This window comes from Carcharodon carcharias, chromosome 23 (genome assembly GCF_017639515.1).
Source record: "Carcharodon carcharias isolate sCarCar2 chromosome 23, sCarCar2.pri, whole genome shotgun sequence".
NCBI lineage: Eukaryota > Metazoa > Chordata > Chondrichthyes > Lamniformes > Lamnidae > Carcharodon > Carcharodon carcharias.
The window spans coordinates 18,522,420-18,541,293 of NC_054489.1; the positions used below are offsets into that span (position 1 = coordinate 18,522,420).

At 39.5% G+C, this 18,874-nt stretch overlaps 1 protein-coding gene across 2 annotated transcripts in view; it reads right to left on the reverse strand.

The window, feature by feature from the left end:
- becn1 (beclin 1, autophagy related) overlaps positions 1-18,874 on the reverse strand; it is a 47,643-nt gene that overhangs the window by 26,236 nt on the left and 2,533 nt on the right. For both annotated transcript variants that reach the window (XR_005946683.1, XM_041217590.1), the window contains exons 3-12: positions 17,649-17,716; positions 16,701-16,759; positions 13,295-13,385; positions 10,901-11,037; positions 9,855-10,049; positions 9,053-9,199; positions 6,478-6,627; positions 3,876-3,936; positions 2,734-2,876; positions 1,349-1,513 (exon numbers count right to left, since the gene is read on the reverse strand). Coding sequence is in view for 1 of the 2 variants with exons in the window: in XM_041217590.1 (XP_041073524.1) it covers positions 1,349-1,513; positions 2,734-2,876; positions 3,876-3,936; positions 6,478-6,627; positions 9,053-9,199; positions 9,855-10,049; positions 10,901-11,037; positions 13,295-13,385; positions 16,701-16,759; positions 17,649-17,716 (1,216 nt within the window). In the remaining variant the exon portion in view is untranslated. The remainder of the gene's footprint in view (positions 1-1,348; positions 1,514-2,733; positions 2,877-3,875; positions 3,937-6,477; positions 6,628-9,052; positions 9,200-9,854; positions 10,050-10,900; positions 11,038-13,294; positions 13,386-16,700; positions 16,760-17,648; positions 17,717-18,874) is intronic.

Consider the following 18,874-nt stretch of genomic DNA (forward strand, 5'->3'; position numbering starts at 1 on the left):
GGATGTCATTATGCCTTTACTGAATAGAGAATGCTGCCCACAGTCAGCCATGACACCAGTGTATAAGAAAAATTCTTCCATTCCATCTTCTACAACAGTAGCACAACATACCAGACTTAATTGTTATAAATAAAACTGCTATATATACACAAATAATTAAAAAAGTGTGTGTTTGGCTGTAATTATAATGGAAGCAATCTTAGCCTATGATTCAGATGAGAAACTGCTTGCAGTTGTGGTTCATTTTCTGAATTCCTTATTGTCTTGTAACCACGCCAACCCACTATATAACAAACTCCAGCCCAGCTGCAGGTTAAGTGCTGAGCACTCAATGCAGTGCATTGCAATAAAAGCGAATACTTAAAACTTAATATTTACTTTCATTCCAATGTCTCTATGCCAAAACATACATGGTTTATGAACTCTCACCTCAACACGATCCAAAATGATTTAGAAGCCAAGGCACCAATAAATTGTGAACTAACAGCAAAAATCAAGCTATCTGGCCACCTGCCTGTCAACATTTTATACTGTTGAAATGTTACATCACAGAACAAAGTTAGATTTAAATCCTCGATAAATCAATTATTACATAGTAATTTAACATCCATTGAAAAAGGAAACAAAAAATTCCCAATCTGTTCAAACATCTAGCAATCTATTGCATTGGTGGAGTCCATGCTGATTTAGCATATCACACTCAAAGTCTAGACGTATATTCCAAAAACAAATAAAAACACAAGTTATTTTGTTTTTTTTCCCATTTTTGTGCTCATCAAGGTGAAGGTGACATTAGTGCTGTGGATTAGATCTTTTATCATTTCAGGCATGCAGTGTCAGCATCAGGTACTCTAAGGTCAAGGAGAGGATAGTTTTCTACTCTACTGGAACTTTATGCTTAAGTCAGAAAAGCACCCTGTTACTGTACTAACGTAATATTTCTCCCCCATTTCTCACATGAGCCATCCTGTGGCCTAGGTGCAAGATTGCCAACTAATGCAGGACTAGGGACAGCCTTGAGCTGCAGAAATAAGCTCATTAAGAACTGGACTACAACTACCCAAACCCATTTCACACAGCACCTTTATAACTAACAACAGAGGAAACTTTCATTCCATCAGATTTGGAGCTAGGTCCACAGGTGAAAGGCTAGCATCTAACGTCTTACCCACTGTGCCAGCCACTTCTCCAGTTTATCACATTTGATCATTTTATGGTTTATTTCTCAAGGAAAGCATACATAAAAGCACAGTAAATCACCTCATACAGGCAATAACATTGAGTGAAACCTTGAAACAATGGTCAGCAAAAGCAGTATAGACTCAATAAGGAAATAATCTGTAATCACCTATTGTAGAATTGAGAAGATACCCAAGCCAGCCCCCATTTCAAATTTGTAAGCATGAACTTGAGTGCCTTTGTCCACTGTTCCTCGGAGTTGAATTGAGTTTTTATGGAATAAGATCCTCCACTTCCTCCTGTGTCTTCAATCTTTCCCTTTTCCACATCCATTCTATAACAAAAAGCATTACAAAGTTAAATTACTTAAAGTGGAAGTTAATTGATTATGTCGTTGTTTAAACTTCTGGCTTTTTTCACTGGACTCAAACCATTTTTGTCAACTTGGTTCCCTTTCAATTATTACTACTTTGTCTGATTTACTGTATTAACTATAGTATAAAAGTACAAGTTCTGAATAGAGTTACTTTTACTCCCTGTGGGATGAGGATCATGCAATTCAAGCTAGCCACCCAAATTGGTGGTTAACTGTTAACTATAATACTGGGATTATACAACGAATAAATAAAAGGTCACATAGATATCACTTATGTTACATAAAGTACTTATGTTTATATGGTACTCAGTTGAAAGAATTTTACAATTACAAAGGATGGGGTCTTACAAAGAAATTTAAGTGGAGATACCATAAGGCATGACCTGAGATAGGCTGTAAGGTCACATTTAAAGACAGGGAGAGGGGTAGCAAGGCAGTGACTTTGAAAAATTCCAACAGGGTATAATTGCTGAAACGTTAGCTCCTCCAAAAATGGTATAAAAAAACATTAATCCACATTATGAGAGAGCCTTGACACCATCTGAACAGCAGTTATGTATACCATACATTACAAAGGAAGTATGCTACTTTTACAGTATCAATACCTATCAGATGCTAGATAAATAGGAAGTACCTTCTTCACGCTGCATATCCTACATTCAAATATTGACACTCCTACGATAGCATGTAATTTGTAAAATATATATACAAATTTGATAGGCATATAATACTGGAAATCAGCAAGATGAGAGTTTTGATCCTTTATTTACTATAGAGGAATCAGGATGCTGGCTCCCATGCCATATCAGAAGATCGCTTGCAGAAATATTTGCATGGAATCACTGTCAATGTTTTTGGTATCTTGAGGGCTAGTAGTTAAAAAATACAAACTGGAAGGAACAGTCTAGGATCAGTCTCTTCCAAACACAGAATGACTTACTGGATGTGCAGCAAAGGGGAACTTGTTTCTGATCTGTTCCAAATGTTGTAGCCCAAAAGGAAAACAGATAACTCATCAATTAAATACCAGTTTCTAAAAAATACATTTTTAAATGAGTAAACTCCATTTATGAATACATATTTGCCGTCGTGTAACCTCGTTCTTGGAAAGGAAATGTTTCACTGTTCTTATGAAAACTAAGATTAGGTTAAAATCATTTAACTAATCTACTTAGTACCTGTATGGTAAGCAGAAGCCAGTATCACCTCTTTCTACCTCTTCTTTAAATTGTTGAACACAATCCAGAAAAGCCACCATAGCATGATCAAATTTGTTATCCCAGAAGAATCGCAATCCACCAGAACAGTACAAGGGCAGCTCCTACAATATCAAGTTAAACAGAAGATGCAAAATTTAAAAATGCAAACCCACTATGCTTAACTTCTTGCTTATTTGATGGTAAACTCCCTCTCTTCTCATTCCCAAAAACAAGTACAACTAAGAATGTGGATAACGCTGTTTTGAACAGATTGCTAGGTGGTGCAAGGGGTGCCCAAGGATTACTTTTCCTCCAACAATGACACTACTAAAACTGAGAAATCAGTGGGAAAGAAAAAATCAAACTTGCATTCCACCATACATGGGCCCATTATGCTACATTATCATGACACTGTTATTACTTTTAAAAAATTATTAATACCCATTTAATCAACAGAAACCTAACAGGCAAAGAGGAATCATATGAACTAATTCTAATAAAACTAATATTTAAGAAAACAAATGGGCAAATATGTATTTAAAGAGCAAAAGTAATGAAGTTACACTGCTTTTTCATATTTTCACATTGACCTAGTGAGATACTCTTATCCTAACGATGTTTGTTTATTATATAAAGTCTAAAATGCATGTTAGTAGTCAAAAAACATTTTCCATATTTTGATCTGTCAGTATAAAGCACTTCGAGATCATGTGCAGCTTAGATTAGCAGGGTAAAACAATTTCCCCCCCCAATTAAAAATATTAATCACAACCTTAGAAGACTTATACACCAATTCACACTTGTGGCTTCATGCCAAATGATTGGCACTGTGGAGTTCAGTCTGGTAGAAATGGGTTAAGGTTGCCCCAGTTCATTTAATTTATAGTCATCTCAGCAGTCTGGACAGGATCTTAACCCAAGTCTCAGGAGAGACCTAACCTAACCCAGTTCCTAATTCTGTTTCCAGGAGTTTTCTCTCCTAACTTCTTCTGAAAACTACTTCAAAAACTGCACATCTTTCCAATTAAATATTTCAACTTCTAAATTCAAATTTATTGGTAGATAATAGTACTGAATATTCTCACAAAGACATTTTCCCTGTTTACAAAGGCAGTACAGACCTTGGCTCTGTCTGTAAGTGATTCCAAGTATGAGTGATTTCCATAAGGGACAAGACGATACCTATAAAATGGAGAAATATTTTCCATTAAGTAATTAGTTGAGTAAACACAAATTTTTTTTGCATTTCCAGGCATTCGTCACACATTATTGGGACGAGCTGGAATTGATAGATGGGGAAATTCATGGCAAAATGATCTCTCTTTTCACATCAGAAATGTCACTCACAGGAATCTTCCATTCCCATATGGCAAACAAGGCTGGACACAGCTTACCAAATATCAGATCATTTCCCCCCCCACTGATTAAATAATTACCTAGTTTATTACACCATCCTTCTACAAAGCCATCCTCCGTTGTTCAGCTGAGTGGGACTGCACTCACCTGGTTCCACTCTTACCTATCTAGTCATGGCTAGAGAGCCTCCCACAACAGTTTCTCTTCCCACTTCCACATTGTTATCTTTTGACTCTGAGGTACTATCCACGGCATTCTCCTATTTCGCATCTACACTTTGGCAACTTCATCCAAAAACTCGTCAAATTCCACACATGTATCTACTATATCCAGTTCTGCCTCACTCAACCCCTCCACTGCATCTGTTGTCATACTGCTGGATGAGTTGAAATTTCTTCATTGGGAAGAACAAAGCCTTTGCCTTCTGCTACGCACAAACTGTTTCCTAGCTACCAATTCCATTCCTTTCCCTGGCCATGGCCTCAGGCTGAATCAGATGGGTCAGAACGACAACACCCTATTTGACCCTGAGCTTCCAACCCCATTTCAACTCTATCACATAGACCTCCTATTTCCACCTCCAAAATATCACTTCTCCCTTCTCCTTCATCATCCACCTACTGCTGAATCCCTCATCCATGCTTTTGTTAACCCCAGATGCAACTTTTCTGATTCTCACATCTACCTTCCAAAATCGCATCCAAAATTCTGCTGCATGTATCCCAACACAGTCGCATTCAACACTCACCCATGCTCGCTGCCACACATTAACTCCCAGACCAAAAACATCCCGATTCAGAAATTTTCATGTTAAAATCCCTCCATGACCTCATACCTCCCATCTTGAATCTCCTGCAGCCCTGTAAGAATTTGAATGCTGGCCCCTTGCATATTCCTTACATCCGGTTTCAACCTCTGGAATTCTCTCCCTGAACCTCTGCTCCTTGAAAATCACCTTAAAACCAAACTCTGTGTTCACCTGTCCTAATGTCTCCTTTGGCTCAGGCTCAGCATCAAAGTTTGTGGGTTTACACTCCTGTGAGATGCCTTGGGATGTTTTACTAAGTTAAAGATGCTATGTAGATGCAAGTTGTTGTATAAGCAAACAAAAAAAGTGCTCAAGAGTATTCATAAGAGCAGATGGCTATGAGAATTTCTCTCTACTTCATTCTATGAGATACATAACTAGTTATTCCATCAAGCACTTAGATTTTTCAATGCACCAGGTGGACAACCTTCAGCATTTAATATGGAGTAAATAAATTGCAAGAATAGTCCACAGTGCCACTCCCACCGATTATCATTTCAACTTCAGGATTCAACTTTGTAGGCGGTGCTTTACTCAGTCCCACCAGCCACTTAAGCTGACTCCAACTATCACTAAGAGTGGCTGGTTGGGAATTACTGGCCTAGGCTTTCCCTGACCTCACTGTTTTCGACAGATCTAGGTTAGTCGAAGGCAGCAAGCAATTTGGCAATGAGCAACTATCATATATGTTATCACCTGCTACACATTTACTGCCAGATCTGCCCAGGAGAAACTTCCTCAGTGTAGGTGTGTATTCAGTAAAGATGGGCAAATCAGACACTCTTGGCTTCTGCCGAGCTTGCCATCATTTACACAAAATCCAGGTGCTGCCGGGTAAGTTCCCCCCCCCCCAAGTTCAGTTGAAGGAACACAAGGGCAAAAACTGGAAGAGAGCCTGTGTAAGCACCATCTGGTATTGCACATGTTCCATCAAGTAAAAAAGCTTGTGCAGAAAAAAAACTGTGTTATCAGGTCATGTGCCAGTCACCTCTGTCTCTGTGCAGTCCCCTTGGCAGCTACAGATTTCCAACCTTCCAACCTACTGGCACAAGTTCCTAGAGGCCAGGAAGTCCACTTCCCAAATATGAATGGCCCCAGAGTCATTTAGTCATCTCATGAACAAGAGGAAGCTGGAGGGGCGTCCCAATCAAATGTGAGGAAGACAATTGAAACACAGTGAAATGGCAGAATTGCCAACATATGCCGGGTAAATGCTCAATTTTTTTAACATTATAACCAGTCTTAGCATTAATAAATCCTTGGTTATTTAATTACATCAAACATTGCTTAAGCAAAATAATTGTACAGAGGTGAGGAGCACATAATTTCTTATAATTTAAAAAAATTTTTCTTCAAAAAAAGTGTGCTGAGGGAGAGATTCAGTTGTCCAATTTTCCCTCATGCTTGAAATTCTTAATTAGGAATTAGACCAATTTTGTTCACAATTTCAATTATTGTTTTTCTGGTATTTATGATTATAACAAAAACAGGTCTCATTTCAAAATTCATAATTACATGTTTCACAATACATATAAGCTAAATGCTGTTTCAGAATGCACCTTTGAAATCGGAGTTCCATCTTGTTGGCCAGTGAGTGCAGTAGTAGCACAGTCTGTCCCCAAGCTGCATTAATTTCATTCCACTCCACAGGAACACTAGGTAGACGCCCCAGTCTGAAGTTATTAATGGTGCCAAACTGTCCACTGTGCCTGAAATTCAAATTGCCCAGTAATGAAAGATAAACCATAATAAGATATCACAATTTACATACATTCTAAATTCAGATATGATTAAGCCAGTTTTCAATCTAAGTGTCATACAATTCAACTTAGTGAATGAAGGGAAATTATTTGGTAACATTAATTGTTAAAAAAAATAACATGAATGAAAAGAAAGATGTAACATTTTGTGCATGCCCTTAAACTATGAATCCTTCTATTGTCTTGTCCAACATCACATTGAACCTGTCTACAATAGAATGAGCTGCAAAAACTAAAGTAACACTAGACAGTCTTATTTGGTATTGCAAACAGGACGTTAAAAATCAAGTGGGTTTAGAGAGGGAGGAATAATTGGATGGTTTGTATTAATGCTGGCCAGAATAAATTTACAAGAATCCTTTTGCAATCTTGAGTGAAACGACATAGGAATTATGCAAAAATGAGTATCAGTCCCATTTTCAACGGTAACATTAATAGTTTATATCTTTCATTTTAATTGTAGTGAGGCCAGGACACTAGGATATTTAACATGGAAGGTCAAAAGGGCAAAGCAAAACAGCATCCTTGACTTGAAAGCCTGGAGATAAGGTACACAAAGATGGCTACTGTCATCACAGGTTATTGCCCAGAAATCCTCTCCCACTGCTGTGCCTCAGTAACTGTCAGGTTGTATGCAAGAAAGTAGGCCAGACTTTTTTCATGCTGTTTCATGAGATAAGGGAAAACCATGTTTTCACTAAGAGGTGGGTGATCATTGTCTACAGAAACTGGCAGTTCCTGGCCATGTGACATCTAAACATGAACAGCATCATATTCAACATGTTTCATTAGGTTTATGAATCCGCCTTGATAACATTGCTAGGTTATCACTGGATTACATATTTCCATCACTTCTATATATCTAGCCATTGATGATGTGCAAGGAGTCACTTCTGACAGGAAATGGGAGGGCTATAAATATGCGTAGGGATCAAGCAAAACAGGTTCGTGACCCACTTCCCATCCTTTCTCACTCCATTCCTATTGAAATATTGACACAGGAAGGTGGAAAATCTACATTCCCATTTATTTGCATATATCTCAACATTCTGATATAAACATATTTATTTTCTCATTTAGGATCTGTGCATCAATGAAGTGATGCTTAAAAATAGCCCTTTCCAAACCTTCAGGCCCACAAAATTCAAAACAAAGAAAACATAATAAACATAAACGCAAATTGTTACTGGGTTTTGAAAGTTAAATTGCAAGGCTTGGGAGCTTCTACAAGTGATTCTATAAGGCACGTGGCAAGGATGTGATGGAATACTCTCCATTTGCCTGGATGAGTGCAGCTCCAACAGCACTCAAGAAGCTTAATTCCATCCATGACCAAAGCAGTCCACTTGGTTGGTACCCCATCTGCCAACCTGAACATTCATTCCCTGTACCACTGACACACAGTGGTAGCAGTGTGTATATCTACAAGATGCAAGCAGCAAGTCACCAAGGCTTCTTCAACAGCACCTTCCAAACCCATGACCTCTACCACCTAGAAGGACAAGGGCAGCAGATGCATGAGAACACCATCACCTGCTAGTTCCCCTCCAAGCCACAAACCATCCTGACTTGGAGTTTTTTTACCATTTCTTCACTGTCGCTGGATCAAAATCCTGGCACTCCCTAACAGTGGGTGTGCCTACACCACATGGACTGCAGTCTTTCAAGAAGGCCGCTCACCACCACCTTCTCAAGGGCAATTACAGATGGGGAATAAATGCTGCCCTCACCAGCGACACCTGCATCCTATGAAAGAATTTTTAAAAGCTGCAGCAGCGACATCCCTGCACTGCTGCATCAGTTAGACATTCCCATACTAACTATCCTTGTAAGAAAATGGCTGATGATCCTTACAGGGGGCGGGAGAGAAAAGGATTTTATGCCATCATCATGGAGTCAAGTCCACATCCCAGAAATGAAATGATTGTATTCCAACTATTACAAATTTTGAGTTTGCTTTAGATTCCTCAAGTTTAGGTGTGTTAGTTATTACCACAAGTAGTTTCAACATCTTATATTCAAGAATGTAGCTAATTTTAGCAATCCAGGAGCATAACCATTGTACCCCCTTAGAAACTAGATTCCCCTCTGCTCCAATGTTCCAAAGATTGTGGATGATCATTGAGGAAAGCAGACAAACATGTTAAGACAGAACCAAGTTAACAATGAGGTTGAACCTGCAGTTCTGCCACAGCAATTGAGACTACTTATCCTTGAATAGCACTAATGTACCTCCTAGACTCACCCAATTCATTGAATTCAGCTCATTTAATTGGTTGGAATGCAGTCTCTGAATGCATGGATTGTACAGGATATTGATGACAGCTGTGGCATTCATCAGTCTAAAATACAGGTGCAGACGACTAGGTCTTACCATATGTGGAACGTAGCATTAAAAACATTGGTTTTCTTGAGTTTGTCAAGCTGGATCTGAGCATATCGCATTTGATTGCCGACACTCGTTAACTCATCATCAAGCTCCAGTTGCTGTCTTTTGAATTCAGAGTACTCCCTCTGGTACCTTTCACATAAATAAAGCATTGTGCTAACTGTACAAGCTTAGAGTGAGTCATATTGCTTTCTTACAAATTATTGGAACTTTATTAGACAAAAGCAAGAAATTTTTAGTGTAACAGATTTCTTGCATCTTATTATAGTTAATAGCAGGATGCCAAAAATTCTTAAATGTTTAAAATGTTTGAGATGCATTTGTTCTGTGGTGCAAAACCTAGATTTCAGGCTCAAACAAAAGAACAAAAAAAAAAGAGAAATGCTAAGATTCTTCTGTGCTGGTGTATGTAATACAATTGGATAAAAATAACAATCAATTTCTACAAGTCTCTCTGACAGAATCCATCTTTGGCTATTATAATTGAATTTGTATAAAAGACTAGAAATTGACATCATTCTTATGATGTAAATGTATTAGTATTTCAGGGTTTTTTTTGGATTGGAAACTGGGCCGGCAGTCATTGTTTAAGTGAGTCACCTGATTTACAATGTACAGCTCTTTTCCTCCTGTAGCACAGGGTTTAATTATGAGAATATAAAAACCTTACAATAAAGAGACTGCTTCATTTGTACTCTCTATTAGTGAGGGAAGCAATGAATATCATGCACCATCAGTGATAGAAGGTACTGTGTTTGCACTTTTACATTAAAACTGGTCTACTCACTGGGCTTCTTCTTGATTGAGCCTATCTGTCTCTGCCCTAACCTCAGCCAAATCATCCGCTACCTCCTTCCGTTTCACTTCCACATTTTCAAGTTCCTGGATTAAACAGTCCTCTTTGGAATTAAGTGCTTTTAGCTCTTCCAGTAGTTTCTCTTCATCTTCCTCATTCATTTGTTCAAGTATCTCTAAACAGTTCCTGCATCAAGAACATATAAACAGTCAGTCACACCTAACCAGAAGGCATTACAATTCTCTAAAAACCTGGCACAACAAGCAACCGTCTTTAGAAATATAGTTTTGAAGAAGTTATTCTAGGATATTTAAAAAAAACATTTCTTGGGTACGTTTAACTGCTTTACAACATTGTCTGGAACTTTATAGTCTTGTTCTGCTGATGGAGGTCTTATATTCTCCAACTGGAATTGATCTGGATGATAAACCACATAAAGGGCAGAATCTTCTGTCTGTCGGGCAGGCCGGTTGGGAGCGGACGCGGAGCCGATCGCCACCTGCAATCGGCTGCGTGCTGGCATTTTACATGGGTGGGCCAATTAAGGCCTGCCCAGCGTGACACACGCCCAGTAGCTCTATCTGCCTCGGAGATTTAGTTCAGATTTAAAGTTCAAAATAAAGAAAGTTAAAAATCATTTACACTTGTCCCCTCATGTGACAGTATCACATGAGCTGGAACATTTATGAAATGTTTATAAACTATTTAGTAATTTAATAAAAACTTCATGAAACCTCATTCCGCCTGTGGACGAGGTTTCACGAGAAAGGTGAAGGCCACTTGGGCTCTTTACCTGCCCGCCAACCTTAAGATTGGACAGGCAGCGTTCAGAATTAGTTTAATCAGTTTATTAATGGCCTTAACAGGCCTTTGACAGTTTGGCAGGCATGCACGAATGGAAAATTGGAATGACATGACGTCAGGACGCACGCCCGACATTACCGCATGTCATTTAATGCGTCAGCATGGAGAGCCCACCGACGATAAAATTCTGCTCATATATTTGGAATACAATAGAAGTAGCATTAATAACCTACTTGTAATTCTGACATTCATTTTCTGTGACATTCAGTTGCTGGTCCAACTGATCAAGCAATGTATCTGTACATTCCTCACACAGAGGATGGTCCACATCTGTCTGTCCAGACATAATGTCAAACAGATCACTGGTCACCTATTTAAAAACAAGTACCAATAGAATTTAGTAACAAATGCAATATCAACCTTGTGTTCAGCATATATTTCCCCACAACACTGTTGATTTGTCAAAACAAAATTTGACTTTAGTCTCCATAAATCAGTAAGTTTGATAATACATTGTGCCCCAATATTGCTCCGATTTTTTTTATCCGGGTGCATAAGCAGAAATCAACAGGGCACACCACCTGTCCATGCCAAAATGTTCTAAAATTTAGTGGACCAGGTCGCAAACACCCCAGTATATCCCCAGCAAGGACTTGCGCCAATAATTGAGGGCAGAACCAGCTGTGGACCTCATCACAGGAGCTGGGAGACTTCTGGCTGCTGTTGAAGAACAACTGCCGGATAACCTCCAGATCCAGAATTCCAGGAGGTACCTAGGAAAGAAGCAAGCTACCTATATTTGAGATCTCCTTCAGATTTTTAACTGGCCCCCTAAAGCATGTTAATATAAGGAGAGACCAGAGACGTGTTTCACTGTCAGCTTCTTGATTGGGTGGGGCATTGAGTGGGAGGGTTGTTGGAATGTTAATGGACATCCCAAGACACAAGGGAAGGAAAAGGGCCAGGAAACCTCCCCAATCTCACTGATATGCCAACATTAGGCTGGTTCTTATTGCAAGAATAGCAGAGCTTCAGCTTCACAAGCACCCTTCCTCCGAGACAGCACCCACACCAAGGCCCAGATGGTAGTCAGCCCTAGCCTTGCTCTCTCTCAGTTTCACTCCAAGGTGTAGCGGAGGAGGGCTTCATTAACATATCACGTGGTCCGCAAACTCTGATAAGAAGCTACCAGCCCTGCATTTGCACCGAGCAGGGTGGCAGCTGTGGAGCTTCTCCCAGTCACAGGCCAAGGTTAATGGCTGCCGGCCTGAAAGGGAGCCACATGAAGCAGGGCAAATGAGTGGCTATCATAGGCCAGATAGCAAGAGGAGAGGGCCTTCACTGATTATTCTATCATGGGGAATATGGCGAGCTTGAGTGAAATCTACACAAGTAGATGAAATAATAAGATTTTTACAAAGTACTTTAAAACATAGATTTTCATATTTATATGATGTATTTATTACACATTGATCTATAATACACAAACTTTAATAATTATATACCAAATGTTACTATGCTGCTTTGTTTTTGTTTGCATCTGGGGTCACATTAATTAAAGTGTTAAAATGGGGTCACATTGGGAAATAGTTTGGGAAGCACTTAAGCATAGCCTCTACTCCATCCCCTTAAAGCAAGCCCTAGAAACCCTGGGGCAATTCTGGCTCTGTCCAGTTTTCCTCTCCTTTACTATCAGAGAAATGATTGCCCCTCCAGCAGTAAGCAGAAGAGTTTTCTCGGAGCCATTGTGGATGACATGACAACACTCCCATGATGGACTCCTTTGCCTCACCAGCTGCAAGGCCACAGGCCATCTGATATATAAAGATTGCCACGTACATTGATCACACTTCAACCAAACAACTCCAAAAGAATAATTGAGGGATAGAACACCAATCATTTCCAGCTGCTTCCTCTGCTCTTTATAATTTGGCCTCTGCCCAAGACCAGGAAGTCAGGTTTACAACGTTTTTAAAAATGTTTTTCAGTGAGTGAAGGGGTGTCATACCAAGTGACCCACAATGGCTCCAAAAATTGAATTGCTGAGTAGTATTTGGAGCATGCTGATTTCCCGTGGCCATTATCCATTAGGTTGACCTCTTTAGATCACTTCCCTGGAGTACCTGAACCCTGGTCTTAAAGGGGAAGGGGTGAGGTTACATAGCTCCATCTTGGTGGATGAACATGCTCAGATCCCAGATTATCAGCAGGAAAAACATGGGAAATCAGCCTTAAGAGTAAATAAGTTCCCTTTTGAAATCCGGCTACTGTTCAATTTTAAACAACGTTTCTATAGTCTAAGATGTACAAACATTTATACCTTTTGAAATTAATAATACCATACTGATGACCTTGTCTCTAAATCGGTTTGACTAAAAATGAGCTGTACGGAAGAAGAGCCATCATATATTCTTGCAAGTGTCACCCATTTCCTGTAACACTATTTCACCTCACCATCAGCAACATTATGGGGATCTATGTGTGTATTATACAAAAGCACATGATTTCATTTCCAACAGTCTTTTCTCGTAAAACACATTATTAAAAAGTACAATTTAAAAACATTTACTGTATAATAAAGTAAGTAAACAGCTATTGATTGATATCTATCAGACCAAAGAAAGTACCTTGAGCCTTCGGCTTAGGTTTTCCATTGTGCCACCATCAGAAGCTTCTCCAATTAGAGTAAAGCTATTAGCACTCTCTGTGGACAACATCCTGCAAAAGATTGAAGTACTATAAACAATTCCCCAAAAGATCACAGCTCAGGAAAATATATCTATTATAAATTGCAGTAAGATGCAGTGCCACTAAGTAAGGAAAATAAACACGTAGCTTTCCATTGCTATCATCTACAACCTCTTTCTTAAGCAGTCTCTCGGGATCAAAGATGACTTGCTTTCACTCCAGTTTGATGGGTTTTGAAATGGCTAATGAGTCCAATGCATGGTCTGCAGACCTTCCCATATATGGACAGGTGATGCTTGGAAGGGTTTGGTAGATGGGTTGTTCCTGATGAAGTCTTTCGATATGGTCAGTGCCTTCTCGAATGAACTTTCTCCATTTTGGTCGGTCAGAACCCACGAGTCGGTGGGAATGGATGTTTTGAGGACATCCCTAAAGCATTTCCACGGTCATCCTGGGAGTCTCCTGCTGCAACCGAGTTCTGAGTAGAGCAGTTGCTCACAGATAATCCGATAAACTTTACTAAATTAACCAGATGATTAAAGTCTTTGGACAAAACATTTTTTTAAATTATAAGTCGGTTTTATAGTTTGAAATTATAATTTTCCATCATTTGACATTATTTCAAAACTTCACTGTAAACTATTACAATAAAATCTATGCATACATACTTGAGAAAAGTTGCTTTCTTTGTATATGGCTAAAGAGAATAAGATCAAGGGAGAGGAAAACTTTTTCCATCCCACCCCCCCCCAATTTTCTCTTCTTCCCTAATTCCAAAATATACTGTTTGATGACATAACAGATATGGCACTTCAAAGTAACTTGTATATGAAGCACTTTGAAATGCAAGATATAAAATGTAAATGAAAGTTCATTGGTGAACTAGAACAAGTACATCATAAACAGGGCCCCTCAAGCCTGCTGTACCATTCAATAAACTCATGGCTGATCTTCTGCTTGAACTTTTTATTTGGAGAGGTAATGTTTGATCAGGGATAGTCAGCATGGCTTTGTCAGAGGGAGATCATGCCTAACAAATTTGATTGAATTTTTTGAGGAGGTGACCAGGTGTGTAAATGAGGGTAGTGCAGTTGATGCAGTTTATATGGATTTCAGTAAAGCCTTTGACAAGGTCCCACATGGGAGACTTATAAAGAAGGTAAATGCACATGGGATACAGGGTAATTTGATAAGGTGGATTCAAAATTGGCTTAGTTGTAGGAAACAGAGGGTGATGATAGAAGGATGCTTTAGTGACTAGAAGCCAGTGTCCAGTGGCATACCACAGGGATCTGTGCTGGGTCCCCCATTATTTGTCATTTATATAAATGACATAGATAACTATATGGAGGGTAGGATTAGTAAGTTTGAGGATGACACAAAGAGTAGCCGGGTGGTTAACAGTGAGGTTAAGTGTCTTGGGCTACAGGAAGATATAGATGGGATGGTCAAATGGGCAGATAAGTGGCAGATGGAATTTAACCTTGAAAAGTGTGATGTGATACACTTTGGAAGGAGTAATTTGACAAGAAAGTATTCAATGAACGGCATGACACTAGGAAGTTCTGAGGAAAAAAGGGACCTTGGCGTGTGTGTCCATAAATCTCTGAAGGCGGAGGGGCATGTTAGTGGGGTGGTGAAAAAGGCATATGGGACACTTGCCTTTATCAATCGAGGCATAGATTATAAAAGTAGGAAGATCATGTTGGAGTTGTATAGAACCTTGGTGAGGCCACAGCTGGAGTACTGTGTGCAGTTCTGGGCGCCACATTATAGGAAGGATGTGATTGCACTGGAGGGGGTGCAGAGGAGATTCACCAGGATGTTGCTTGGGATGAAACTTTTAAGTTATGAAGAGAGGTTGGATAGACTTGGGTTGTTTTTGTTGGAGCAGAGAAGACTGAGGGGCAACCAGATCAAGGTGTACAAGATTATGAGGGGCATTGACAGGGTGGATAGGGAGTAGCTGTTCCCCTTGGTTGAAGGGTCAGTCACGAAGGGACATAAGTTCAAGGTGAGGGGCAGGAGGTTTGGGTGGGGGGGGAATGTGAGGAAAAACTTTTTTTACCCAGAGAGTCTGGAATGCGCTGCCTGGGAGGGTGGTGGAGGCGGGTTGCCTCACATCCTTTAAAAAGAACCTGGATGAGCACTTGGCACATCATAACATTCAAGGCATGGGCCAAGTGCTGGTAAATGGGATTAGGTAGGTGGTTCAGGCATTTCTCACGTGTCGGTGCAGACTCAATGGCCCAAAGGGCCTCTTCTGCATTGTGTGATTCTGTGAACTCCATCATCCACACCAACTCCATATCCCTCAATTCCCTTATTCAAAAATCTGTCAATCTCAGTCTTGAATATATTAAATATCTGAGCATCCATACCTCGCTGCGGTGGATAATTCTAAAGATCACAACTCTTTTAGTGAAGAAATTTCTTCTCATCACAGTTCCAACTGGCTGACCCTGTGTTCTGAGTCTGAGTCGATGATCCCTAGCTTTAGACTCTACACCCAGAGGAAACATCCTTCAAACATCTACCCTGTGACGTCCCTTAAGCATTTTACCTGTTTCAATTAGATTACCTCTCATTCTAAACTCAAAGGAATCTACTCCCAGTCTAGTCATCCCCCTCAGCCTACCTATCAGTCTAGTGAACTTTTGTACTCCTTTTAAGGCAAGTATGGCTAGTCAACAGCTGTAACACAATAAAGCCATGTCCTGTCTTCAACATATGTTTAGACATATTTTCACTTCCACCAGAGGTCAGTGGTTTACAATAATAAGTAAGCACACTTCCTCATTCTAATTGTGCAGAGAATAAATAGCAAATTACCTGTCAACACAAGAATCAAACCCAGGACCTTTTTGACTTGTGCAGCTCAGCACCACAATGTGCAATACAATTACTCAATTAGACATCAGGGCTTTTCTGAAAGTGACTATCAAACCACAGATGGCAACTAAAATGCTAATAGTTTTGAAAACTCAACTGTTTTACTACATTGCAGAGTAATGCACCACATCAACTTGCTCAATTTATTTTTCTTCCCCTCCAAGTCAAGTCTTTGGTTAAGAAGTCACAAAGCGAACTGGCTCTAGGCCTATACAAACACCATTCTTAAGCCAGTGGCAAAACCTGGCCTCTGATTTTCCATCCCTTCTTGTGAAGAAGAACAAAGCTTCCAAGCTTATCATATAACAGTGAGGGGAAATTCCATCACTTTATGGCAGAGCACACAAATTCAGTCCATCAGCATCGCCAGCTTAATATATTAATTGCCCTTTTAAAGCCAAAAGAAGTTATAACTTGGTAAGCTATGAAGCAAATTAAATTAGGTATCCTTACCGAGCAGGCGGAATGTATTTCCTTGACACACCATCTGGCCTGTTTTCTAAACAAGTTTCCTGAAAATAAAGCATCTTCAATTAAATCAAAATGAAAATTAACTGTTGCATGTTTTGTGCAATCATTTTTTTAAAAAACAAATAATATTTTGTGAACTGACATGAAGTGAGATACTTATAGAAGAAAGGGCACTAAAATAATACCCTAAATATTGCTGATGAGAAAATAACTCCTTATAGCTCCTTATCACAACTCTGAAACATCCCACAGCACTTCACCTGATGAACTACTTTGAAATACAGTTGTTATGTCGCTGAATCACTTTACACAAATTGAGATCCCACAAAATACAACTGGATGAATGACTCATTGATTTGTTCTGGTGTCATTAATACAGGGAGAAACATAGTCCAGAATACCAAGAGAGTCCCCTGTTCATCTCCTGACAGTGTCATGGGTCTTTGACATTCAGTTGCTACTTTTAATGACACCTCCGACAACACAACACTCCTTCATTCTGCTGTTCTATTGGGCAAAACTGAGAATGCTACTTAAGCTGCAGTTGTTTTGAACTTTTTACATTTTTCCAGCTGTTCCCTAACTTGAATTTGAAGCAAATCCCTCCCCTAGGAATACCAATTCTACAAAAAAAAAACTAGATCTACTTGGAAAGTACAATGGAAAGTTACTATTTCTGGTTGCATCATAAAGCAGCTGCAAAGCACTACTACACCAAGGCAATGAGGTTCCCAATGCATCCTACAAATGGCACAATCCATAAATTTACTGCCTACAAGATTACTCCCAGAACACGAGGCATTCAGCATACATCAACAACACACAACATACCAGAATATTTAACAATTAAATAAAAGCTGGGTGCACAGTGAATAAAATTAAATACTCGTATTATGCAATTTATTTATAGTTATCTAGCTCAGTTCTTACCTCTGGTAAGCTGCTGTTTTCCACCCTGCCTTCTTCTGGTTTTACAGGAGTAACTGTAACTAAAGGAGCTGAAAAAAAGCAAAACTTTTGCCTTATCTGGTCTTTTAATGTTTTTAAACATTTTTTGATTTCCCTATGTAAGTGATAAGTTTTGATGAGCCATATAATATTATCTAGTACTTGGTTGATTAGAATACATTGGAAAGAGGAATAAAGGGAGACATCATATACTAAAAATCTTGCATAAAGCTGAGCAACTACCCAAGAACCATCTATCTCAAGGTAGTGTTGCTAAGGTCATGACTCGTGCTTCAGTAGAGCAGTTCATTCAGCTGGTATATTGTGAAACTTGTACAGACACTTTGTGTAATGCTAATTCTAGTGTGCTGCTCTGTCACACATATTAAACATATCTATTTATTACCTTTACCTCTGATTCAAGACTCCCAGTTCTGTCTCAAAGCTGGCTGGCATTGTTCAGCACAGCACCATCTGCTCATATGTCAGCCTATCTCTGAAATCCTCAACCATGCTTTTCTCAACACCATACTTGATTATTTCAATGCTCGCTTTGCCAAAGTCCAGTCCTAAATAGCATTCCCTGTATTCTATCCCATACAAGGCCTTGTTCACCCATCATCCTACCTCGGTGGGCAGTGTCTGGACGCAACACCTCCAAATTTAAATTCTCATCCTGTGTTTAAATCTCTCCATTGGCTCAATATCCTCAGCTTTGTAGCCTTCTTCAGTTCTCCCTATTTCCCTTCTCCCACCATTGTTTCAGTCACTAGGCCCTGGACTCTAGAATTCCCTTTCTGAACCCCTGCATCTCCTCCTTGCCTCCAAAACCCACCTTTTTTCACTAATATCCCCCTTGGCTCATCAAGTGCCTTGAGACAGTTTTTTTTTTAAGTACTATATAAGTTGGTTGTTGTTACCAAGTGCATAGAATTATTTAGGCTAGTATTTTAAATAGTCTTCCCAATTCAAGGCTGGAAATTCACAAAAGCTGGTGGTGGAAAGAAACAAGAGTGTGGGATGAATTTAGGAAGGATTACTAGGTCCTATAGCCCTCTCCTCTCTCCCAGTGTTCCCATCTCCTAGTAGTCTCACAACCAGAAAACATTTCCCTCAATATGCCAATACCCAAAGGTTAACCCATCATTGCTGCACCCTATGCTTTCCCATTGCAGTCTGGCACCTCCTCCACACTTGCTATAAATGTC